Source organism: Hemitrygon akajei, chromosome 8, assembly GCF_048418815.1.
Source record: "Hemitrygon akajei chromosome 8, sHemAka1.3, whole genome shotgun sequence".
Classification (NCBI taxonomy): domain Eukaryota; kingdom Metazoa; phylum Chordata; class Chondrichthyes; order Myliobatiformes; family Dasyatidae; genus Hemitrygon; species Hemitrygon akajei.
The window spans coordinates 178,345,100-178,371,493 of NC_133131.1; the positions used below are offsets into that span (position 1 = coordinate 178,345,100).

Genomic DNA, 26,394 nt, shown 5'->3' on the forward strand with positions numbered 1-26,394 from the left:
TCTTGACACAGTATGTAGATAAGCCTACAAGAGGAGAGACTGTACATGATTTGGCATTGGAAAATGAACCTGGTTAGGTGTTAAATCTCTCAGTGGGAGAGCATTTTGGAGATAATGATCATAATTCTATCTCCTTTACAATAGCGTTGGAGAGAGATTGGAACAGACAAGTTAGCAAAGTATTTAATTGGAGTAAGGGGAATTATGAGGCTATCAGGCAGGAAATTGGAGGCTTAAATTGGGAACAGATATTCTCAGGGAAAACTACGGAAGAAATGAGGCAAAAGTTCAGGGGATATTTGTGTGGAGTTCTGCATAGGCACGTTCCAATGAGACAGGGAAAGGATGGTAGGGTACAGGAACCATGCTGTACAAAGACTATTGAAAATCTAGTCAAGAAGAAAAGTTTACAAAAGGTTCAAAAAGCTAGGTAATGATAGAGATCTGGAAGATTATAAGGCTGGCAGGAAGGAGCTTAAGAAGGAAATTAGGAGAGCCAGAAGAGGCCTTGGCGGGCAGGATTAAGGAAAACCCCAAGGCATTCTACAAGGATGAGAAGAGCAAGAGGATAAGACATGAAAGCATAGGACCTATCAAGTGCGACAGTGAGAACTTGTGTATGGAACCGGAGGAAATAGCAGAGGTACTTAATCAATACTTTACTTCAGTATTCACTATGGAAAAGGATCTTGGTGATTGTAGCGATGACTTGCAGCAGACTGAAAAGCTTCAGCATGTAGATATTAAGAAAGAGGACGTGCTGGAAAGCATCAAGTTGGATAAGTCACCAGGACTGGACTAGATGTACCCAAGGCTACGGTGAGAGGCAAGGGAGGAGATTGCTGAACCTCTGGTGATGATCTTTGCATCATCAATGGGGACGAGAGAGGTTCCGAAGGATTGGAGTGTTATTGATGTTGTTCCTTTATTCAAGAAAGGGTGTAGAGATAGCCCAGGAACTTATAGACCAGTGTGGCTTACTTCAGTGGTTGGTAAGTTGTTGGAGAAGATCATGAGAGGCAGGATTTATGAACATTTGGAGAGGTATAATATGATTAGAAATAGTCAGCATGGCTTTGTCAAGGGCAGTTTGTGTCTTACGAGCCTGATTGAATATTTTGAGGATGTGACTAAACACATTGATGAAGGAAGAGCAGTAGATGTAGTGTATATGGATTTCAGCAAGGCATTTGATAAGGTGCCCCATGAAAGGCTTATTGAGAAAATAAGGAGGCATGGGATCCAAGGGGACATTGCATTGTGGATCCAGAACCGGCTTGCCCACAGAAGGCAAAGTGTTGTAGATGGGTCATATTCTGAATGGAGTTCAGTGACCAGTGGTCTGCCTCAGGGATCTGTTCTGGGACCCATACTCTTCATAATTTTTATTAATGATCTGGATGAGGATGTGAAGGGATGGGTCAGTAAGTTTGCTGATGACACGAAGGTTGGAGGTGTTGTGGATAGTGTGGAGGGCTGTCAGAGGTTACAGCGGGACATTGATAGGATGCAAAACTGGGCTGAGAAGTGGCAGATGGAGTTCAACCCAGATAAGTGTGAAGTGGTTCATTTTGATAGGTAAAATATGATGGTAGAATATCTTATAAATGGTTATACTCTTGGCAGGCTGGAGAATCAGAGGGATCTTGGGGTTCGAGTCCATAGGACACTGAAAGCAGCTGCACAGGTTGACTGTGCTTAAGAAAGCATACAGTGTATTGGCCTTCATTAATCATGGTATTGAATTTAGGAGCTGAGAGGTAATGTTGCAGCTATATAGGACCCTGGTCAGACCCCATTTGGAGTACTGTGCTCAGTTCTGGTTGCCTCACTACAGGAAGGATGTGGAAGCCATAGAAAGGGTGCAGAGGAGATTTACAAGGATGTTGCCTGGATTCAGGAGCATGTCTTATGAAAACAGGTTGAGTGAACTCGGCCTTTCTTCCTTTTAGTGACGGAGGATGAGAGGTGACCGGATAGAGGTGTATAAGATGATGAGAGGCATTGATCATGTGGATAGTCAGAGGCTTTTTCCCAGGGCTGAAATTGTTGCCACAAGAGGACACAAGTTTAAGGTGCTGGGGAGTAGGTACAGAGGAGAGGTCAGGGGTAAGATTTTTACGCAGAGAGTGGTGAGTGCGTGGAATGGGCTGCTGGCAATGGTGGTGGAGGCAGATACATCTGGGTCTTTTAAGAGACTTTTGGATAGGTACAGAGAGCTTAGAAAAATAGAGGGCTATGGGTAAACCTAGTAATTTCTAAGGTAGGGACATGTTCGGCACAACTTTGTGGGCTGAAGGGCCTGTATTGTGCTGTAGGTTTTCTACGCTTCTATGTTTCTCCCACTCACCCTCTGTTCCTGCCATTTGTGCAGGCAGCACCCACTCATCTCTCACTGGCACTGACATACAGATAGTGTGGGCGCTACCTCACCATATTCTGGGAGGGCCTGCACTCACTCTTGTTTCGAAGAATGAGGGATGGGGTCTCATTGAAAACTACTGAACATTGAAAGGCCAAGATAGAGTGGACATGGAGGAGATTTTTCCTGTAGTTGGGGAGTTTGTGACCAGAGGGCACAGCCCCAGAAAAGAGGGACGCCCCTTAGAACAGTGATTAGGAGGAACTTCTTTAGCAAGAGTGTGGTGAATCTGTGGAATTCTTTGCCATAGGCAGCTGTGGAGGCCAGCTCATTGGGTGCATTTCAGGCAGGGGTTGATTGGTTCCTGATGAGTCCTAGTGTGCATTGTTACAAGAAGAAGGCAGGTGTTTGAAGCTGAGAGGGAAATGGAAAAGCCGTGATGGAATGGTGGAGCTGACTCGATGGGCCGAATAGCCTATGACTTATAGTCGTAAATATGCATAACCCAGAAAAAAATGAAGAAATTACCATTATCAAATTAAAAGTTAACCAATACAAGAGTATGCCCCTCCATGGAAGATATCCCCATGATCCCAGCAGACCAGATGTCAACAAAGCAGTGTCAAGTGTCAACACTTGGCTCAGAGTTGGAGACCTCTTTTCAGAAACTACTTGATCCTTGTTGCGATGCAGGACCAGGTAATTAACACAAAAAATATGAAAAATACATAATAAAAGATCAACAAATTCAAGATGATAAATGTAGAAAATAGAAACAATCCAGCATGTGACAGGATCCTGCAGCAGTTTGACTCAATCTGATTACTTATACAGGTACATCAAGTGGCAAATATCATCCACCAAAATCTTGCTTTGAAATACAAACTCATAAAATACACCATACCATACCTAAAATACAAGCCTGATCCAGTTATGGAGCCAGAGCCTGACAAATTATATGATAACTGATCCATTATGACAGATTGGAAATCCATAGTAACTGTTTGCATATAATATTACAGGACAAACAAGCAAAAACAACTTAATTGATATAGCAATTCCAAACACACACAACATGTGAAAATCAGTAAGTGAAAAACATCAGTATTATGCGGAATTATAAGTGCAAATTGAGAAATGAGCATGCTTGGCTCTGCCTGTATTTTACCATCTTGAGCTGAGAAAAATAAAAATACAACAACAGCAATAATAATTGAAATTAATGTGGAGAATATGAGAGGAAGTGTTTTTGAAAGAGAGTCCATAGGCCATGGGAACAGCTTAGCGATGGGTCAAGTGAAGTTATCCCCTCGGGTACCCTGGGGTGAGAGGGACTGAGCACACCCCCTCTCCATACTTCCCCTTTCCAGCCGACCGTTTTCTCTTTCCTCACTGTGGGCAAGTAACGGTCGCCGAATACTGCACTTTCCCTCTCCTTCCATGTGCCTTTTACTCAATGTTTCGGTAGCCCAAAGCTGACAAAATGGCATTATCTTTCAGCCAATCGAAAGCTTGTTCTGGCCACCATTTGACCAGTGGGCACCGAACCGTCCCTGGGCTGACTCGATATAAAATGTGACCAAAGAGAATTCCTCAGCTCTGGTGGAGATTTGCGGTAGGTGAACAACTTTTACTGCTCCCAGAAATCCAATTTGAGCAGTACCATTACCCAGGTAATTAAAGGGTGAGCATTTTTACAGAGTCATTCACAACTGCAGATGGACGCTCAACTGTAAGGGCCCAGTGTATGAGTGGAGTGACTGGGGAACTGTGGGGCTAATTTTGCAGAGAAGGAGGGAATTCTCCAGAGGAGAAATACTCGGTGACCAGGTCACGCAGACAGCAGCCCAGCCTCAGAATAGAGGGACGTCCCTTTAGATCAGAGATTTGGAGGAATTTCTTTAGCCAGATAGTGGTGAATCTGTGGAATTCATTGCCAAAGACGTCTAAGGAGGCCAAGTCATTGGTTATATTTAAAATGGAGGTTGATAAGTTCTTGATCAGTAAAGACCTCAAAAGGTTTCAGGGAGAGGGCAGGAGAATGGGGTTACGAAGGATAATAAACCAGCCATGATGGAATGACGGAGCAGACTTGTTTGTCCGAATGATCTAATTCTGTCCGTACGGTATGACTTACGGTCTTGTAGTCCCACGAAGGAACCAGCCAGCAGATGGTGAGGATCGTTCACTTTCTAAGCGGTATTGGGATCCTGGGACCTGTGTCTGAAGCCTGGAGCAGGATGCGTACATTCTGCCCCTCGTTCACTACTGGATTCTACAAATTGGGGCCGACCTAATCTCAGCATCGGCACTCTTTTACCATCTATATTGGAGTCAGGTACAGTGACTGGTCTGAAGGGCTGTTCCATTCAATATTATTTCATGCCTCTACCTTAAGTAGATAACTTGGTCAGCATGGGCAAGCTGGGCCAAAGGATCTGTTCCAATACTGTACAACTATGAATGTCCTCTCTGTCAATCACATCCCATCTCTGGATACCTATAGGATGAGCTCCTATGAACATTATTTACTTGGATTTCCAGAAAGCATTCAGTAAGGTGCCACATAAAAGACATATCCACAAATGCAGTTCTGGTCTCCTTGCTTGATGAAGGCTTTGGAGGTGGTGCAGAGGAGATTCACTAGGTTGATTCCAGAGATGAGGGGGTTAGACTATGAGGAGAGATTGAGTCAACTGGGACTGTACTCACTGGAATTCAAAAGAGATCTTACAGAAAGATATAAAATTATGAACGGGATAGGTAAGATAGAGGCAGGAAAGTTGTTTCCACTGGTAGATGAGACCAGAACTAGGTGACATAGCATCAAGATTCAGGGGAGTAGATTTAGGATGGAGATGAGGAGGAACTGCTTTTCCCAGAGAGTGGTGAATCTGTGGAATTCTCTGCCCAATGAAGCAGTGGAGACTACCTCAGTAAATATATTTAAGACAAGGTTGGATAGATTTTTGCATAGTAGGGGAATTAAGAGTTATGAGGAAAAGACAGGTAGGTAGAGATGAGTCCATGACCAGATCAGCCATGATCTTATTGAATGGCAGAGCAGGCTCAATGGTCCAGATGGCCGACTCCTGCCTCTGTTTCTTATGTTTCCTGCTGCTGTTCGCTACTCTGTGTGCGATAATTCCCTGCACTAAGTTGCAAGGGAAGACTTTCCACTGTCTGGATTAGAGTTGATGAACTACCAGGAAAGGTTGGACAAACTTGGCTTGTTCTCCCTAGAGCCTCAGAATCTGAACGGAGATATGATAGAGGTTTGCAAAATTACAAGAGGCATAGATAGGGTAAACAGTCGGAAACTTTTCACCAGGGTAGAAATTCCCACCTGCAGAGGGCATACTTTTAAGTTAGGGGAAAGGGGGAAGATTGAAGACTTTTTTCCAAGAGAATGGTAAGTGCCTTGAATGGGTAACTTGCCATAGGAGTGGAAGCAGGCACGTCATTGTGGGCTGAAGGGTTTGTTCCTGTTCTGTGTTCTACGGTTCATGAGGGAACTATTTGTAACATCTCAAGATTTGGAGAAGGCACTATGCAATGGGGAGTGCACACATGCAGAGAGCTGTACTGTGATTTAGACCAGCTGGGTGAGTGGGTAGATAAAGTTTACCATGAAACAACAGATTGACAGGTTATTACAAGACTGTTAATTGACTGGGGAAAGGAGTGATGTAAAGTTCCCTTGTCCACCAGCTACTTGCTGAGGCCATTCTAAAGGGCTAACTTGCAGGTCGAGTGGATGCTATGGAAGGAAAATGCTGTTATCATTCATTTCAAGAGGACTAGGATATAATGCAAGGATATAATGCTGAGGCTTTATAAGTCATTGGGCAGATGGCACTTGGAATATTGTGAGCAGTTCTGGGCCCCTTATCTAAACAACCATAAGACCATAAGATATAAGAGCAGATGTAGGCCATTCAGCCCATTGAGCCTGCTCCACCATTCAGTCATGGGCTGATCCAATTCTTCCAGTCATCCCTACTCCTCTGCTTTCACCTAACACCCTTAGATGCCCTGGCTAATCAAGAACCGATCTATCTCTGTCTTAAATGCACCCAATGACTTGGCCTCCACAGCCGCTCGTGGCAACAAATTCCACAGATTTACCACCCTCTGACTAAAGTAATTTCTCTGCATCTCTGTTCTGAAAGGATGTCCTTCAATCCTGAAGTTGTGCCCTCTTGTCCTAGAATCCCTATTATTGGAAATAACTTTGCCAAATCTAATCTGTATATCTCATGTGCTGGCATCAGAGAGGGTTAAGAGGTTCATAAGAATGATCCCAAGACTGAAAGGGTTAATGTATGAAGAACATTTGACGTGTTTAGGTCTGTACTCATTGGAGATTAGAAGAATGAGGAGGGCATCTCATCGAAACCTATCGAATATTAAAAGACTGAGTTAGGGTAGATGTGGAGAGGATGTTTCCAAAACTGGGGGATTCTAAGACTAGAAGATACAGTCTCAGAATAGAAAGACCTCCCTTTAAGAGCAGAGATGAGGAGGAACTTCAGCCAGAGGGTGGTGAATCTGTAGAATTCATTGTCACAGATGGCTGTGGGGCCAAGTCATTGGATATATTTAACGTGCAGGTTGATTGGTCCTTGTTTATTAAAGGAATCAAAGGTTACAGGTTGAAGGCAGGAGAATTAGTTAAATAGAGATCTGTTTCTTGAGACCTTTATACAGTCAATGTGTTTCAATTGACTGTAGTAAAAGTTCTCTCTATCTGAAAGGTCAACTGCTGGTGAGTCAGTATCCTGGCAAAACTACACCATGACGACAAAAGAACACTCGAAGCAACTCCACTAAAAGCTTATTGAAAAACACAAGTCAGGAGATGGATACAAGAAAATTTCCAAGTCACTGAATATCCCTTGCTGTATAGTTAAGTCAATCATCAGGAAATGGAAAGAACTTAGCACAGCTGTAAATCTGCCTAGAGCAGGCTGTCCACAAAAGCTGAGTGACCGTGCAAGGAGGAGGCCATCAGGAGACCTGTGACAACTCTGGAGGAGTTACAAGCTTCAGTGGCTGAGATGGGAGAGCCTGTGCATACTACAACTGTTGTCTGTGTGTTTCACCAGTCACAGCTTATGGGAGAGTGGAAAAGAGAAAGCCACTATTGAAAAAAACTCACATCAGGTCTCAGCTGAAAGAAGGTTTTATAGTCAGATGAAACCAAAATTGAGCATTTTGGCCATCAGACTAAATGTTATGTTTGGCATAATCATCAAAAATGCGCCATCCCTACCGTGAAACATGGTGGTGGCTGCATCGTGCTGTGGGGATGCTTCACTGCAACAGGCCCTGGAAGGCTTGGGAAGGTAGAGGGTGAAATGAATGCAACAAAATACAGGGAAAACCTGGAGGAAAACCTGATGCAGTCTGCAAGAGAACTGTAACTTGGGAGATTTATTTTCCAGCAAGACAACCCAAGCATAAAGCCAAAGTTACCCAGGAATAGCTTAAAAACAACTAAGTTAATGTCCTGGAGTGGCCAAGTCCGAGTCCAGATCTCAATCCGATTGAAAAATCGTGGCTGAACTTGAAAAAGATTGTTCCAATGCAATCTGTCAGAGCTTGAGCAGTTTTGCAAAGAATGGTGAAAACTTGCAGATCCTAGATGTGCAAAACTCAGAGGCCTATCCACACAGACTCAAGGCTGTAATTGACGCCAAGTGCATCTACTAAATAATGACTTGAAGGGGGTGAATACTTATACTTTTTGTAGGCACTGTATATAGAAATAAGATAACGTTTCTCTGAACCGGAGTGTAAAGCACATAGTACACATAACACATATAACGTATGACAACTTATGAAGTTAAGGATAAAATCTAAAGATGAATCACGTATAAATAAAAACTAAAGTGCATAAATTAAATATTATAAGATACAGAATAGAGCAAACAGTGGCACTTTGAATACAAAGCAGCAGGGAGTTCAAAAGCCTCATGGCCTGAGGGAAAAAATTGTTTCCCTCAATGTCATGGGACTAGGGACATTGCTGCCCAACTCTGGTCTTATGTTAATAAGTCCAGTATCCAGTTGCAGACGGAGGTGCTGAGTCACAGCAAGCATCTTGAATAAAGTTTGATTTTGAAATTTAAAAAGGTGCCCCCCCATCTCTCATTTAGTGAAATAAGCAGGCACAGAGGGTGTGCAAACACAAGAATGCAGATGAAGAGTCTCGGCCTGAAACATTGACTGGTTATTCCCTTCCATAGATGTTGCCTGATCTGCCGAGTTCCTCCAGCATTTGGTATGGCCGTTGCACAGAGCAGTCACTTACGTTTTGAGTCATAGTCTTGCAGTAGGGCAACAGGCCCTTTGGACAAGTTTGTCTATCCGTGTTGCCCAATTACAAATACACACCCCTCTCCGAGTGATGAAGCTGCCCCTGAAGTTCCTTTTAAATCTCGCCTCTGCTAGACCCATAGAGTACTTCAGCAAAGAAGCAGGCTCTTTAGCCTATTTAGTCCGTGCTCAAATTTAATCTGCACAGTCGCATCGTTCTGTGCCCTCCCATCCATGTTGTTGTTCCTCTCCATGTCATGTGGAACATTTAGCATTTATTGGGTTTTCACAAGGCCAAGTTGCTAGCTCGATGCTCAACCCAGCACGGATAGAAAGTGGGTGAGGGGGCAGCTGGATTCAAACCCGGGACTACTTACCTCAAAGTCCAGTTCACCACCAGCTGGCTACCATTACTGTACCGATCTAAGTTTTGAATAAATGTTGAAATCAGACCCACATCCACCACTTCCACTAGCAACTCGTTCCACACTCTCACCACCCTCTGAGTGAAGAAGTTCCCCCTCAGGTTCCCCTTAAGTATTTCACCTTTAACTCCTGATCTCCCACTTCCACTAATCCCACTCAACCTCAGTGGAAAAGCTTGCCTGCATTTAGCCTATCTATACCATTCATAATTTTGTATACTGCCATCAAAACTCCCCTCATTCTCACTCTGTTCTTTAAGGCTGTGTACCTCGGAAAGGGCAGGGGTTGTTGGAATAAGTGTGCCAGAACAACACACAGATTAAACAAATCTAATTGTCAGGACTGTTTACACGGTTTGGTCCTTTGGATGCAGGGTGTTATGGGCTGACCTAACTGGGGGAGTAGGGTGGGCTTGGCTGGGGAATGAGAGCCAGTGGGAGTTTAGAGCAAACCAAAGGCAGAGGCTGGCACTCTTGCACAAATGAATTGGTTACTCATTAACAAGCCTCCTTTACAAATCACTTCATCCTAGCTGCTGGGTCTAAAGTCCTGCACTCTGCTGTTTTGGAACCTGTCTGTGATGTGGAACACATTTCCTGCTCCGGTGCTTTTAGGAGGCTGTGCCTGTGCACAGCACTGATCTACCTCTCCTGAAATCAAATGGCAACTAACCGGACCCAGCCACTAACCTTAAAGGGAGTTTCATAGATTACTGCCGCAGGCGACAACTGTCCAGAGAGTCAAAGAGCAAGACAGCATGAATACAGGCCCTTCAGCCCAACCAGCCAATGCTAACCCCTGAGCCCACCCAGTTGTGCCTGTTCCCTGCATTCAGGACACATGTCTCTATCCTGCCCCTCCAGGTACCTATATAAGTGTTTCTTCAATAGCACTATTGTACCTGCCTTATACCTCCCCTCCCACTCTAAATCTATGCCCCCATTCCCCGTTTGAACCTGCGATGCTGTTTTCAATGAGCTATGCACTTTACAACTAGGGCCCTCCATTCGATTGCACTCCCTGCACTGACAGTACAAGTTTTACACTGGATTAGAATGGACGTGGAGAGGGCTTCTTAGGGAAGAATGCAGGACCAGAGGGCACAGTGTCACGATACAAGGACACACCTTTAGAATAGAGATGATGATGGAATTTCTTCAGCCAGAGGGTGGCGAATCTGTGGAATTCATTGCCACAGACACCTGGAGGCCAACCCATCGGGTATATTTAAAGCACAGGATGGTAAGTTCTTGTTTAGCTGGGACATCAAAGGTTACAGGGAGAAGGCAGGAGAATGGAGCTGAGAGGGATAATAAATCAGCTGTGATGGAATGGCTGAATCACCCAATTCTACTCCTTTGTCTTACCGTCTTGTGTCTAATTCTCAAAGAGAACACCAGGATGTAAAAAGCCTTTTGTTTATTACCCAACACTTTACAGAGCCCAAAATAAACATCTGAATATTAGTAAAGAAAAGGCTGAAATATCTTGATTCTAAAATCAGTCATAAAAAAATTCAGGGAACAATGCACTAATTCTTCAGAGAGGTGAGTTAGCATTAATTACAGCTTATATATACACCGTAAAAACACAATTTCATGATGCAACAATGGATAACATTTTCATATAACAAGAAGCATTTATAAATACCTGAAAATATCAGCAGTTCACACACTTCTGCAGTTAAACTGCAGAATCTGTCAAACCCTGCTCCCTGTTACACTGGGGAATCTGTCAAACCCTGCTGGCTGTTACACTGGGGAATCTGTCAAACCCTGCTGGCTGTTACACTGGGGAATCTGTCAAACCCTGATCTCTGTTACACTGGGGGATCTGTCAAACCCTGCTCCCCGTTACACTGGGGAATCTGTCAAACCCTGCTGGCTGTTACACTGGGGAATCTGTCAAACCCTGATCTCTGTTACACTGGGGGATCTGTCAAACCCTGCTCCCCGTTACACTGGGGAATCTGTCAAACCCTGCTGGCTGTTACACTGGGGATCTGTCAAACCCTGATCTCTGTTACACTGGGGAATCTGTCAAACCCTGATCTCTGTTACACTGGGGGATCTGTCAAACCCTGATCTCTGTTACACTGGGGAATCTGTCAAACCCTGCTCCCTGTTACACTGGGGAATCTGTCAAACCCTGATCTCTGTTACACTGGGGGATCTGTCAAACCATGCTCCCCGTTATACTGGGGAATCTGTCAAACCCTGATCTCTGTTACACTGGGGAATCTGTCAAACCCTGCTCCCTGTTACACTGGGGAATCTGTCAAACCCTGCTGCCTGTTACACTGGGGAATCTGTCAAACCCTGCTCCCTGTTACACTGGGGAATCTGTCAATCCCTGATCTTTGTTACACTGGGGGATCTGTCAAACCCTTCTCCCCGTTACACTGGGGAATCTGGAACTCGCTGTCAGGGAAGGCAGTGGAATCTGATTGTCACTACATTTGAAGCATTTAGACAGACAAATATACAAGGAATGGAATGAAGTGGCTCTAATGTGGAGAACTGTGATTAGTGAAGATGTACACAAAGGCTGGCGTATGCACAGTGGTCTGAAAGCCCTTTCTCTGTTTGACTTGTCTGTGACTCCACTTGCACAGATACTGCCTGACACGTTGAGTGTTTCCAGAATTTTCTCTGTTTGTAGCTAAATGCCTTCCTCTATCATTCTGGGAATGAAATGGTCCGTGCACGAGAGGCATTTTGATGGCTCTGGGCCTGTACTCGCTAAGTTTACAAAAATGGGCAGTGGGGGGGAGGGAAGAATCTCATTAAAACTCAACCAATATTGGAATGTGTAGAGTAAACGTGGAGAGGATGTTTCCTATGAGGGAGTCTAGGACCAGACAGCACAGACTCAGAATAGAGGGACGTCCCTTTAGAACAGAGATGAGGAGGAACTTCTTCAACCAGAGGGCGGTGAATCTGTGGAACTCATTGCCTCAGATGGCTGTGAAGGCCAAGTCATTGGGTATATTTAAAGCAGTGGTTTATAGGTTTTTGAATAATCAGGGTCTCAAACATTACAAGGAGAAAGCAGGAGAATGGGACTGAGAGGGTACATAAATCAGCTGCAATCAAACGGCAGAACAACTTGATGAGCCAAGTCCCATGACTCCCAGGTCCCATGACCTTACCATCGTAGCCTCCTGCCTGAAAGGCTGGTAAACACGCTTATCTCCAGCGGTTGGAGCACTGGTTATAAAAATCAGGAAATAATTTTTCAGTTTTATGACATTTTGGTTTAAGCCACACTTGGAGTATTGTGTGCAGTTCTGGTCACCCAATCGCAGGAAGGACATGAAGGTTTTGGAGAGGTGCAGAGGGGTTGCTGCCTGGACAAACTACAGCTGGCAAACAGGCAGGGAATGGAGAGCTATGAACCACGATCAGGCAGGTGTACAGTTAAATTTAGCATCGCAGAGACGGTGGGCCAAAGGGGCTGCTGCTCTGGTGTGCTGTTCCAGGTTGTACGGTAAGGTTTAAGCTGAGCAGAGCTGACCTCCTCAGTGTATATGGGGGCCTTATCCAAAACTGGAGAGGTGGCACTTAGACTCTGGGTTCGGGAGTTCCAAGCACACCCTTCCCTCTTCACACAGACTTCAATGTAGAAAATAAAACACGTGGCTATCATACAATCGGCCGCTGAGCTCGCAATCTGCAGCATAGACATCACAAAGCAATTTGAATAAAAATGGACACAGGTAAAAGGTGGGGCAAAGCAACACCCCCTTCCTCCGTAAACCAACTCCTGCATGAGTGTCATCGTCCCAAAGGCAGTGAGCAGTCATCATTCACATCCTCTGCTTCTTCTACCTAATCTTTGTTCTCTCACCACTGTGAAGTTGTGTCAGTGCAGTGGCACCCTGCGTCGTAAACCCTCTCCCTTGCCCACTGCCAGTCTGCCACAGACTGCCCGATAAATGGCTAGGGATTTCATCTGCTGTAAACAGTGACCAGTCATGTGGGAGCTTCCCCCAGCTGGCTTGGTTCTCCAGAGACTGCACGACAAACACCAAGAGCCCCGCAGACCATGCTCCTGGACATAAAGCAGCTTTAGCTTGGTCATCTGTATCCCAGTTGCTGGAACCGTCCAGTGAAAGTCAAACTCAGCAGTCTGCAGCTCAAGACAAATCCTCAGTGCTTTAGAGGTGGGATGGAAGAGCATTAGAACTTTCGAAGCGTCCCCAGGAACCTGGGAATGAATTTGGTCGTCTTCTTCTTGTCGGCTCCGTCCACACCCTTGGAGTCTTGCTGGCCCAAAGGGTCCCCCTCGGTTTGCGGAGGCTCATCTCTCTTGTAGAAGACCTCAAATCGGCTGTACACCCGTCTCTCCTTTCGGAAGCTGTCCATCTTCTTTATCAGAGGGTCTGTGTGATCCAGAGGGTTTGGCACACTCCCTTTGTGTGTCATCAGACTGTTGAAGCCCAGCTTCTTTCCGGCATCTGTTTTCTCCGCGTCGGCCGTAGCTTTCAAGTCGTCGGCCTCATTGGCCGGGGCGAGCTGCGCCTTGGCGTTCTCAGCTCGGTTCTTCTGGCTGTTGGCCGAGATCTGCTCCAAAATGACCTTGGTGTCATCGCGGAGGTTGCTGCTGTAGATGATGTTGGATGTGGTGTTTGAGTACCGTCCGCCCTGGGATGTTGAAGTGGCCTTGGCTGGGACGGGGTGGATGGGAGATCGCTGTGGCTTCTCCTCTCTCTCCACGGCCTCGTCGTGGTTACTCATTGGAGTTTTCTCAGGACCCTTCTCACTCTCGGTGGAGGCGACAGCAGACGGTCCCTGTCCTGGGCTAATGGGCGATACTTTCGTCTTTCTGTCTCCAGGGTGGTGGGGAAGCCTCTGCTCTTCGGGAGATGCCTTGGGTGTGGTTTGGGAATCAGACGCTGCCCCTCCTGCCTCTTCGCCGTTCTCCACTGTATTCAGGCATACTGCATGAGAGTGCAGCTTCACCTTGGCTGGGCCGCCGGTGCTGGTACCCTCCGCAGGGGGAGGGGGAGGGGGAGGGGGTGTAGTATCCAGCTCCGAGGGTTGGACACCGGGCTTCAAAGCCGGGTCAGGACACGGCTGCAGAACCGGAGGCGTTTCCACAGGAGGCTCCAGATGTTTGTCAGGTTGCGGCGGTCCCGCGGTTTTGGGGGTGATCGAGCGCTGCGTCATCTTGTTGAGGGCAACTTGGACCTTCTGGCTGAGCTGGAGGTCTAACTTCAACAGCTTCTGACGGGGCTTCGGACTGACTTCCTGCTGCTGTGCTGGCTCCCGCTCGGGCTCTGGGTTAGGCAAGGGCAGTGCACCGGGTTCTGGACGCGAGGGTGCGGCCGTCTCGTCAGGCACGGTACGGCCAGCCGCCAGCCGGTGGTCCGTGATACCTGTCCCTTCAGCCTCCGTGGCCCCGGGCTGTTCCTGCTCCTTGGATTCCTTCACCTCGCCTGTCTGGAGCTGCTCCCGGACGCTCAGCACCCTGCGTCCCTTCTGGCCAACGTGCTGTTCGAGCTTTGTGGAGTTGAAGATGAGGGATGATCTCAGCCTGGAGCCCCTCTGTTGCAGGGGGTTCAGCTTACTGCGCAGAGAGGCATGCTTTGCAAGCTTACTAATCTGCTCGCCATTACCCTGGTCCGAGGACAGGTCCTCGGACGAGTCCACCTTCTGCAGCCTGCTGTACAGGTCAAAACGCTTATAACTGGTGAACTGTGGCAGGTCCCGAATCAGGGTGCTCTCACAGGGATCCCCTTCCTTCCCAGAGCCGGCAGGCACCTCACCGGCAGCTGACGTGTCCTCCTCTGGCACCCCTGGGTGATCGCTGAGGTAGGAGCCCAGCCTCCACTTCCTCAGCCCTAGCTTGGTGGGCTGGTCCTCGGACTTGCGTCCCAGGCCTGACTCCTGGAAGAGGCTCCGTGGGTCCAGCACCTGCTTCTGTGTGGGAGACTTCTGGCAGGAGTAGGACTGGCCAATGTTGGGCCGCTTCAGGGCCTTGAGACCCAGCCTCCCTTCGCTCTCCAGATCCAGCTCGGAGCCGTGCCGAACATCCTTGGAGGAATTGGAGTGCTCGTAGCTCACCAGTGGAGGCTGCAGCGGGTAGCCAGACAGGAAGGCCTCCTCAAAGTTTCTCTGCTGGTACCCATGCCGCATGTGGTGCAGGTGGTCGTCGGACAGATGCAAGTCCTCGCGGCTCTGCCTTAAGCGGTCGAGTACACAGAGCTTGGCATTGAAAGAGTTAAACCTCTCTCTCATCAGACCGGGCTCCAGGGGGAACGGCTTCTCCCGAAACAGATGTTCTGACCTGACGTCCAGCTCGTCGTAGTGCTGGGCAATGCGGCCGTACCGATACCCACTGGCACCGTAACAATCCCCAGTGCCCTCGGCGTAGCTTCTCCGCTTAAATGAGCTCATCTCTATCCGCTTGGCCCTGAGCATGGCGCTGGAAGTGTGGTCCTGCTGAAAGTGGGAGAGCTGCTGGGCATAGCCTCTGATGCCCACCCCCTCCGTGAATCGCCTCTCCTCACCATCCTGCCTGAACATAAGGGCCAGGCGGTCGGCGTCGAGGTCAGACTCTGCCCAGGAGTGGCTGGAATGCTGGGAGAGAATGTCCTCCTGTTGACGATGGATGTGGCCTGGTTTAGGCTGGGCTCTACCACCATGCTGGAACCGGGCCACACTGTAGTAGTTCTCCATGGCTGGCTCTGGGTACTCCAATCCGAGAAGAGGGCGTGACTGGGCATACAGAATCCGGAACTCCTCGTCAAAAATGGCCACCAGCTCTCCTTGAAACCGCTGCACGATACTCCGGTGAATCTTCTCAAAGGACCACATGAAACTGTAGGATGAAATCATTACAGGCAGAATTAGTGAGGGCGCTGGCAGCGCCAGTGATTGTGGGTGAGAACGAGGGCGCGGGCCCGGGTACGGGTGGCGTCAGTGACTGCGGTTACCGATGGCGTCAGTGATTGTGGGTGAGGACGAGGGCACGGGCCCGGGTACGGGTGGCGTCAGTGACTGCGGTTACCGATGGCGTCAGTGATTGTGGGTGAGGACGAGGGCACGGGCCCGGGTACGGGTGGCGTCAGTGACTGCGGTTACCGATGGCGTCAGTGATTGTGGGTGAGGACGAGGGCACGGGCCCGGGTATGGGTGGCGTCAGTGACTGTGGTTACCGATGGCGTCAGTGATTGTGGGTGAGGATGAGGGCGCGGGCCCGGGTGAGGACGAGGGCACGGGCCCGGGTACGGGTGGCGTCAGGGACTGTGGTTACCGATGGCGTCAGTGATAGTGGGTGAGGACGAGGGCACGGGCCCGGGTACGGGTGGCGTCAGTGACTGTGGTTACCGATGGCGTCAGTGATTGTGGGTGAGGACGAGGGCGCGGGCAGCGTCAGTGATTGTGGGTGAGGACGAGGGCACGGGCCCGGGTACGGACGGCGTCAGTGACTGCGGTTACCGATGGCGTCAGTGATTGTGGGTGAGGACGAGGGCACGGGCCCGGGCGGCGTCAGTGACTGTGGTTACCGATGGCGTCAGTGATTGTGGGTGAGGACGAGGGCGCGGGCCCGGGTACGGGTGGCATCAATGACTGAGGTTACCGATGGCGTCAGTGATTGTGGGTGAGGACGAGGGCACGGGCCCGGGCGGCGTCAGTTACTGCGGTTACCGATGGCGTCAGTGATTGTGGGTGAGGACGAGGGCGCGGGCCCGGGTACGGGTGGCGTCAGTGACTGAGGTTACCGATGGCGTCAGTGATTGTGGGTGAGGACGAGGGCACGGGCCCGGGCGGCGTCAGTTACTGCGGTTACCGATGGCGTCAGTGATTGTGGGTGTGTGTGGCGCCAGTGATCAGTTAGACTGGCACATGAATATGCAGGAAATGGAGGGATATGCAGGCAGAAGGGATCGATTTGGATTTGACATCATGCTCAGTGCAGATATTGTGGACTAGGAAGCCTATTCCTCTACTGTCCTGCCTATTGACCTCAGTAATGGCATTATGTTATATTATAAACCACCCGACGGTCTGCTGGATGTTGAGGAACAAATTTGTAGAAAGATTGTAACTGTTGAAAAGAACACAAGATTGTGACAGTCGGTGATTTTAATTTCCCACATATTGACAGGGACTCCCACACTGTAAAAGGGTTGAACGGGAAAGAGTTTGTCAAATGTGGTTAGAAAAGTTTTCTTAATCAGTACACGGAAGTTCCAACTAGAGAGAGTGATATTATATCTCTGAAAAGGGAACGAGACAGGGCAGGTGGCAGAGTTTGTGTTGGGGAACACTTTGCATCCAGTGATCATAATGCCATGAGTATTTAGGTAATTATGAAAAAGGATGGGTGTGGTCCAGGAGTTGAGATTCTAAACTGGAGAAAGGCCAATTTTAATGGTCTCAGAAAGGATTTGACAGATGTGGACTGGGACAAGCTGTTTCCTGGCACAGGTGTACTTGGAAAGTAAGCGGCCTTCAGAAGTGAAATTTTGCATGCACAGAGTCTGTATGTTCGGGTCAAAATAAAAGACAGGGATAACAAGTTAATGGAACCTAGGTTTCCGAGAGATATTGAGGCGCTGATTAAGAAAAAGAAGGAGGTGCATAGCAGGGACAGGCGGGTAGAAACAAATGAGGTGCTTGAGGAGTACAAGAAATGCAAGAGAACACCTACAAAAAGAAATCAGAAAGGCTATAAGAAGGCACAAGGGTATTCCAACAGACAAGGTGAAGATCATAAGAGCATAAGATATAGGAGCAGTATCAGGCCATTTGGCCCATCGTGTCTGCTCCTCAAATTTCATCATGCCTGATCCAATTCTCCTCTCAGCCTTCTCCCCGTATCCCTTCATGCCGTGACCCATCGAGAATCTATCAACCTCTGCCTGAAACATACATAAAAACTTGGCCTCCATAGCCACCTGTGGAAACGAATTTCACAGATTCACAACTCTGACTAAAGAACTTCTTCTTTATCTCCATTCGAAAAGGACACTCCTCTATTCAGAGGCTGTGCCCTCTGGTCCTAGACTCTCCCACATCCACTCTATCAAGGCCTTTCACCATTTGATAGGTTTTAACATGGTCACTCCTCATTCTTCTGAATTCCAATGAATACAGGCCCAGAGCCATGAAACATTCGTTGTATGACAAGCCATTCAATCCTGGAATTATTTTCATGAACCTCCTTTGAACCCTCTCCAGTTTCAGCACATCCTTTCTAAGATAAGGGGCCCCAAACTGTTCACAATACTCCAAGTGAGGCCTCACCAGTGCTTTATAAAATCTCAACATTACATCCTTGCTTTTATATTCTGGTCCTCTTGAAATGAATGTTAACATTGCATTTGCCTTCCTCACCCCAGACTTAACCTGTCAATTAACCTTTAGGGAATCCTGCACAAGGACTCCTAAGTCCCTTTGCGCCTCCATTTTTTTGTATTTTCTCTCCATTTAGGATATAGTTTACCCTTTTATTTCTTCTACCAAAGGACGTGACCATTCACTTCCCAACACTGATGCGTGAGAAGCTGGTCAAGACGGCTCAGTCGCTTGGCATTCAGGATGAGGTAGTAGATTGGACTAGGTAATAGCTTTGTGGGAGAAAGTGGATGGTTGCCTCTCTGACTGAAGGCCTTTGACTAGTAGTGTATCACAGGGATCGATGCTGGGTCCTTTGTTGTTTTTATCATCTATATCAATGATCTGGATGATGATATGGTTAACTAGATCAACAAAACTGTGGATGACATCAAGATGAGGGGTGTAGTGAACAGCAAGAAAAATTATCAAAGCTTGCAGAACGATCTGGACCAGCTGCAAAAATGGGATGAAGGATTGCAGAGGGAATTTAATGCCGACAATTGCGAGGTGATGCATTTTGCGAGGACTAACCAGCAGTAGGGCACTGAGGACTGTGGTAGAACAGAGAGATCTGGGAATACAGGTCCATAATTCCTCAAAATCCTGCAGACTGTCGGGTGACATCACAGGGAGATAGAGTCATATAGAAAGCTTCAGACACATTGGCCTTCATAAAGCAATGTATGGAGTTCAGGAGATGGGATGTTATGCTGAAGTTGTATAAGACATTGGTGAGGCCTAATTTGGAGAATTGTGTGCTGTTTTGGTCACCTACCCAAAGGAAAGATGTAAACGAGGTTGAAAGAGTACAGAGAAAATGCACAAGAATGTTGCCAGGACTGGAGGACCTGAGTTATAAGGAAAGATTGAATCGGCTAGGACTTTATTCCAAAGGGCATAGAAGATTGAGGGGAGACTTGATAGAGGAATACAAAGTTATGAAGGGTATTGATAGGGTAAGGCCTAGCCAGTGGTATAATGGCATCAGCAATGGACTTTGAGGCAGATTGTCTTGAATTCAGATCCAGCTTGGGCAGCAGCAGTATCTGAGGAGAAAGGCCTGGCAATCTACTTCCGTATCTTGCCACAAAATCCCTCCCTATCTGGGCACCCACACTATGCATGGAGTTGCCAAGAGTCGACGACGACTCGGGAGCAGTCAACAACAACAGATGGGCTAAATGAAAGCAGGCTGTTTCCGCTGGGGGTGTATGAGATGACAACGAGACAATAGACAATAGGTGCAGCAGTAGGCCATTCGGCCCTTCGAGCCAGCACCACCATTCTCTGTGATCATGGCTGATTATCCACAATCAGTTCCCCGTTCCTGCTTTCTCCCAATATCCCTTGACCCCGCTATCTATAAGAGCTCTATCTAACTCTCTTTTGAAAGCATCCAGAGAATTGGCCTCCATTGCCTTCTGGGGTAGAGCATTCCACATATCCACCACTCTCTGGGTGAAAAAGTTTTTCCTCAACTGGAGGTCATGGGTTAAGGGTGAAAGGTGAAAAGTTTAAGGGGAACATGAGGGGGAAACCTCTTCACTCAGAGGATAGTAAGGGCACAATAAATACGGGGTTTGATTTCAACAGCGGAGAAATTTGGATAAATTTGGGAGGGGTGTGGATTGCCACTGTTTGAGTGCAGGTCGATGGGACTAGACAGATTTGTGGCTTGGCATGGATTGATTGGGTCACAAGCCTGTTTCTGTGATGCAGTGCTCACTAACTCTATGACTCTAGGCTTGGTCCTGACATCAGGTACTACCTGTGTGTGTTTGCACGTCTCCCCCATAATAGTGTGCAGATTCCAATTTCCTCCCATGTCCAAAAGGCATACAGAATCAGTGGGTTAATTGGCCACTGTGATTTCCCACGCTGGTGGGAACACGGCTTAACGGGGTGGGATGGCTGGAAGGGGGTGAGTGAGGTGATCACAAAGCCCTGTGTCTGGGGGTACCGCGGCCTGACTGTGTAACCAATAGTGGGCAGCCTCGGTCACTGACCTGTAGGAGCCGCAGAGGACGGCATTACTGTCGACCAGCAGGAAGCGCTCGATCAGATTTCCAGTGAACGATATACCGGAGCGACAGAGGTAGGTAGATCCAACCAAAGTCCTCACCCGCAGGAACTGCAAGAGAGGGAGTGATCAGCCAGTGCTCGCCCAGGATACACCCCACTGGCCGTGAATAACCCCCTTACCGGCAGGTGATAGACCCACAGTGCAGACAGGACCAGATACAGCCCCTCCCACCTGATACACTGTACTAGATACACAGACAGTGGCTCCGCCATGCACCCTACAGAAAAAACAAACAGTTCCAGCATGATACACCGCCTCTGATATACAGACCCTCCCACAGTGATACACTGTATCAGATATGCAGACACTCCCACAGTGATACAACTGTGTCGGATATACAGACCCTCCCACAGTGATACACTGTACCAGATATACAGACCCTCCCACAGTGATACACTGTACCCAATATACAGACCCTCCCACAGTGATACACTGTACCAGATATACAGACCCTCCCACAGTGATACACTGTACCCAATATACAGACCCTCCCACAGTGATACACTGTACCAGATATACAGACTCTCCCACAGTGATACACTGTACCCAATATACAGACCCTCCCACAGTGATACACTGTACCAGATATACAGACCCTCCCACAGTGATACAACGGTGCCGGATAAACAGACCCTACCACAGTGATACACTGTACCGGATATACAGACCCTCCCACAGTGATACACTGTACTGGATATACAGACCCTACCACAGTGATACACTGTACCAGATATACAGACCCTCCCACAGTGATACACTGTACCCAATATACAGACCCTCCCACAGTGATACACTGTACCCAATATACAGACCCTACCACAGTGATACACTGTACCGGATATACAGACCCTCCCACAGTGATACACTGTACCCAATATACAGACCCTACCACAGTGATACACTGTACCGGATATACAGACCCTACCACAGTGATACACTGTACCGGATATACAGACCCTACCACAGTGATACATTATACCCAATATACAGACCCTACCACAGTGATACACTGTACCGGATATACAGACCCTACCACAGTGATACACTGTACCGGATATACAGACCCTCCCACAGTGATACACTGTACCAGATATACAGACCCTCCCACAGTGATACACTGTACCCGATATACAGACCCTCCCACAGTGATACACTGTACCCAATATACAAACCCTACCACAGTGATACACTGTACCGGATATACAGACCCTCCCACAGTGATACAACTGTGCCGGATATACAGACCCTACCACAGTGATACACGGTACTAGATACACAGACAGTGGCTCTGCTATGCACCCTACGAAAAAACAAACAGTTCCACCATGATACACCACCTCTGATATACAGACCCTCCCACAGTGATACACTGTACCCAATATACAGACCCTACCACAGTGATACACTGTACCGGATATACAGACCCTACCACAGTGATACATTATACCCAATATACAGACCCTACCACAGTGATACACTGTACCGGATATACAGACCCTCCCACAGTGATACACTGTATCGGATATACAGACCCTCCCACAGTGATACACTGTACCGGATATACAGACCCTACCACAGTGATACACTGTACCGGATATACAGACCCTCCCACAGTGATACAATGTACCCAATATACAGACCCTCCCACAGTGATACACTGTACATGATATACAGAACCTCCCTCAGTGATACACTGTACCGGATATACAGACCCTCCCACAGTGATACACTGTACTAGATACACAGACAGTGGCTCTGCCATGCACCATACCGAAAAAACAAACAGTTCCACCATGATACACCACCTCTGATATACAGACCCTCCCACAGTGATACACTGAACCGGATATACAGTCCCTCCCACAGTGATACACTGTACCAGATATACAGACCCTACCACAGTGATACACTGTACTAGATACACAGACAGTGGCTCTGCCATGCACCCTACCGAAAAAACAAACAGTTCCACCATGATACACCACATCTGATATACAGACCCTCCCACAGTGATACACTGTACCGGATACACAGACCCTACCATAGTGATACACTGTACCGGATATACAGACCCTACCACAGTGATACACTGTACCAGATATACAGACCCTACCACAGTGATACACTGTACCGGATATACAGACCCTCCCACAGTGATACACTGTACCCGATATACAGACGCTCCCACAGTGATACACTGTACCCAATATACAGACCCTACCACAGTTATACACTGTACCCAATATACAGACCCTCCCACAGTGATACACTGTACCCAATATATAGACCCTCCCACAGTGATACACTGTACACAATATACAGACCCTCCCACAGTGATACACTGTACCCAATATTCAGACCCTACCACAGTGATACACTGTACCCAATATACAGACCCTCCCACAGTGATACACTGTACCCAATATACAGACCCTCCCACAGTGATACACTGTACCCAATATACAGACCCTCCCACAGTGATACACTGTACACAATATACAGACCCTCCCACAGTGATACACTGCACCCAATATACAGACCCTACCACAGTGATACACTGTACCGGATATACAGACCCTCCCACAGTGATACACTGTACCCAATATACAGACCCTACCACAGTGATACACTGTACCGGATATACAGACGCTACCACAGTGATACATTATACCCAATATACAGACCCTACCACAGTGATACACTGTACCAGATATACAGACTCTCCCACAGTGATACAACTGTGCCGGATATACAGACCCTACCACAGTGATACACGGTACTAGATACACAGACAGTGGCTCTGCTATGCACCCTACGAAAAAACAAACAGTTCCACCATGATACACAACCTCTGATATACAGACCCTCCCACAGTGATACACTGTACCCAATATACAGACCCTACCACAGTGATACACTGTACCGGATATACAGACCCTACCACAGTGATACATTATACCCAATATACAGACCCTACCACAGTGATACACTGTACCGGATATACAGACCCTCCCACAGTGATACACTGTATCGGATATACAGACCCTCCCACAGTGATACACTGTACCGGATATACAGACCCTACCACAGTGATACACTGTACCGGATATACAGACCCTCCCACAGTGATACACTGTACCCAATATACAGACCCTCCCACAGTTATACACTGTACATGATATACAGAACCTCCCTCAGTGATACACTGTACCGGATATACAGACCCTCCCACAGTGATACACTGTACTAGATACACAGACAGTGGCTCTGCCATGCACCATACCGAAAAAACAAACAGTTCCACCATGATACACCACCTCTGATATACAGACCCTCCCACAGTGATACACTGTACCGGATATACAGTCCCTCCCACAGTGATACACTGTACCAGATATACAGACCCTACCACAGTGATACACTGTACTAGATACACAGACAGTGGCTCTGCCATGCACCCTACCGAAAAAACAAACAGTTCCACCATGATACACCAATTCTGATATACAGACCCTCCCACAGTGATACACTGTACCGGATATACAGACCCTCCCATAGTGATACATTGTACCGGATATACAGACCCTACCACAGTGATACACTGTACCAGATATACAGACCCTACCACAGTGATACACTGTACCGGATATACAGACCCTACCACAGTGATACACTGTACCGGATATACAGACCCTACCACAGTGATACACTGTACCGGATATACAGACCCTACCACAGTGATACACTGTACCGGATATACAGACCCTACCACAGTGATACACTGTACCGGATATACAGACCCTACCACAGTGATACACTGTACCAGATATACAGACCCTACCACAGTGATACACTGTACCGGATATACAGACCCTCCCACAGTGATACACTGTACCCGATATACAGACCCTGCCACAGTGATACACTGTACCGGATATACAGACCCTCCCACAGTGATACACTGTACCCAATATACAGACCCTACCACAGTTATACACTGTCCCCAATATACAGACCCTCCCACAGTGATACACTGTACCCAATATACAGACCCTCCCACAGTGATACACTGTACACAATATACAGACCCTCCCACAGTGATACACTGTACCCAATATTCAGACCCTACCACAGTGATACACTGTACCCAATATACAGACCCTCCCACAGTGATACACTGTACCCAATATACAGACCCTCCCACAGTGATACACTGTACCCAATATACAGACCCTCCCACAGTGATACACTGTACACAATATACAGACCCTCCCACAGTGATACACTGCACCCAATATACAGACCCTACCACAGTGATACACTGTACCGGATATACAGACCCTCCCACAGTGATACACTGTACCCAATATACAGACCCTCCCACAGTGATACACTGTACTAGATACACAGACAGTGGCTCTGCCATGCACCCTACCGAAAAAACAAACAGTTCCACCATGATACACCATCTCTGATATACAGACCCTCCCACAGTGATAGACTGTACCGGATATACAGACCCTCCCACAGTGATACACTGTACCGGATATACAGACCCTCCCACAGTGATACACTGTACCCAATATACAGACCCTCTCACATTGATACACTGTACCGGATATACAGACCCTCCCACAGTGATACACTGTACCGGATATACAGACCCTCCCACAGTGATACACTGTACCGGATATACAGACCCTACCACAGTGATACACTGTACTAGATACACAGACAGTGGCTCTGCCATGCACCCTACCGAAAAAACAAACAGGTCCACCATGATACACCACCTCTGATATAAAGACCCTCCCACAGTGATACACTGTACCGGATATACAGACCCTCCCACAGTGATACACTGTACCGGATATACAGACCCTCCCACAGTGATACACTGTACCGGATATACAGACCCTACCACAGTGATACATTATACCCAATATACAGACCCTACCACAGTGATACACTGTACCGGATATACAGACCCTCCCACAGTGATACACTGTACCGGATATACAGACCCTCCCACAGTGATACACTGTACCGGATATACAGACCCTCCCACAGTGATACACTGTACCCGATATACAGACCCTCTGACAGTGATACACTGTACCCGATATACAGACCCTCCCACAGTGATACACTGTACCCAATATACAGACCCTACTACAGTGATACACTGTACCCAATATACAGACCATACCACAGTGATACATTATACCCGATATACAGATCCTACCACAGTGATACACTGTACCGGATATACAGACCCTCCCACAGTGATACACTGTACCGGATATACAGACCCTCCCACAGTGATACACTGTACCGGATATACAGACACTACCACTGTGATACACTGTACCGGATATACAGACCCTCCCACAGTGATACACTGTACCCAATATACAGACCCTCCCACAGTGATACACTGTACCGGATATACAGACCCTCCCAAGTGATACACTGTACCCAATATACAGACCCTGCCACAGTGATACACTGTACTAGATACTCAGACAGTGGCTCGGCCATGCACCCTACCAAAAAAACAAACAGGTCCACCATGATACACCACCTCTGATATACAGACCCTCCCACAGTGATACACTGTACCGGATATACAGACCCTCCCACAGTGATACACTGTACTAGATACACAGACAGTGGCTCTGCCATGCACCCTACCAAAAAAACAAACAGGTCCACCATGATACACCACCTCTGATATACAGACCCTCCCACAGTGATACACTGTACCCAATATACAGACCCTCCCACAGTGATACACTGTACCGGATATACAGACCCTCCCACAGTGATACACTGTACCCAATATACAGACC

At 47.6% G+C, this 26,394-nt stretch overlaps 1 protein-coding gene across 1 annotated transcript in view; it reads right to left on the bottom strand.

Annotated features, from left to right (window-relative positions):
- Positions 1–10,513: 10,513 nt before the first annotated feature.
- The window catches only part of LOC140732480 (protein FAM83H-like), a 69,293-nt gene continuing 53,412 nt past the window's right edge, over positions 10,514–26,394 (bottom strand). The window contains exons 4-5 of the mRNA XM_073055193.1: positions 20,466–20,590; positions 10,514–15,934 (exon numbers count right to left, since the gene is read on the bottom strand). Of these exons, the coding sequence (XP_072911294.1) occupies positions 13,291–15,934; positions 20,466–20,590 (2,769 nt within the window). The 3' untranslated portion in view covers positions 10,514–13,290. The remainder of the gene's footprint in view (positions 15,935–20,465; positions 20,591–26,394) is intronic.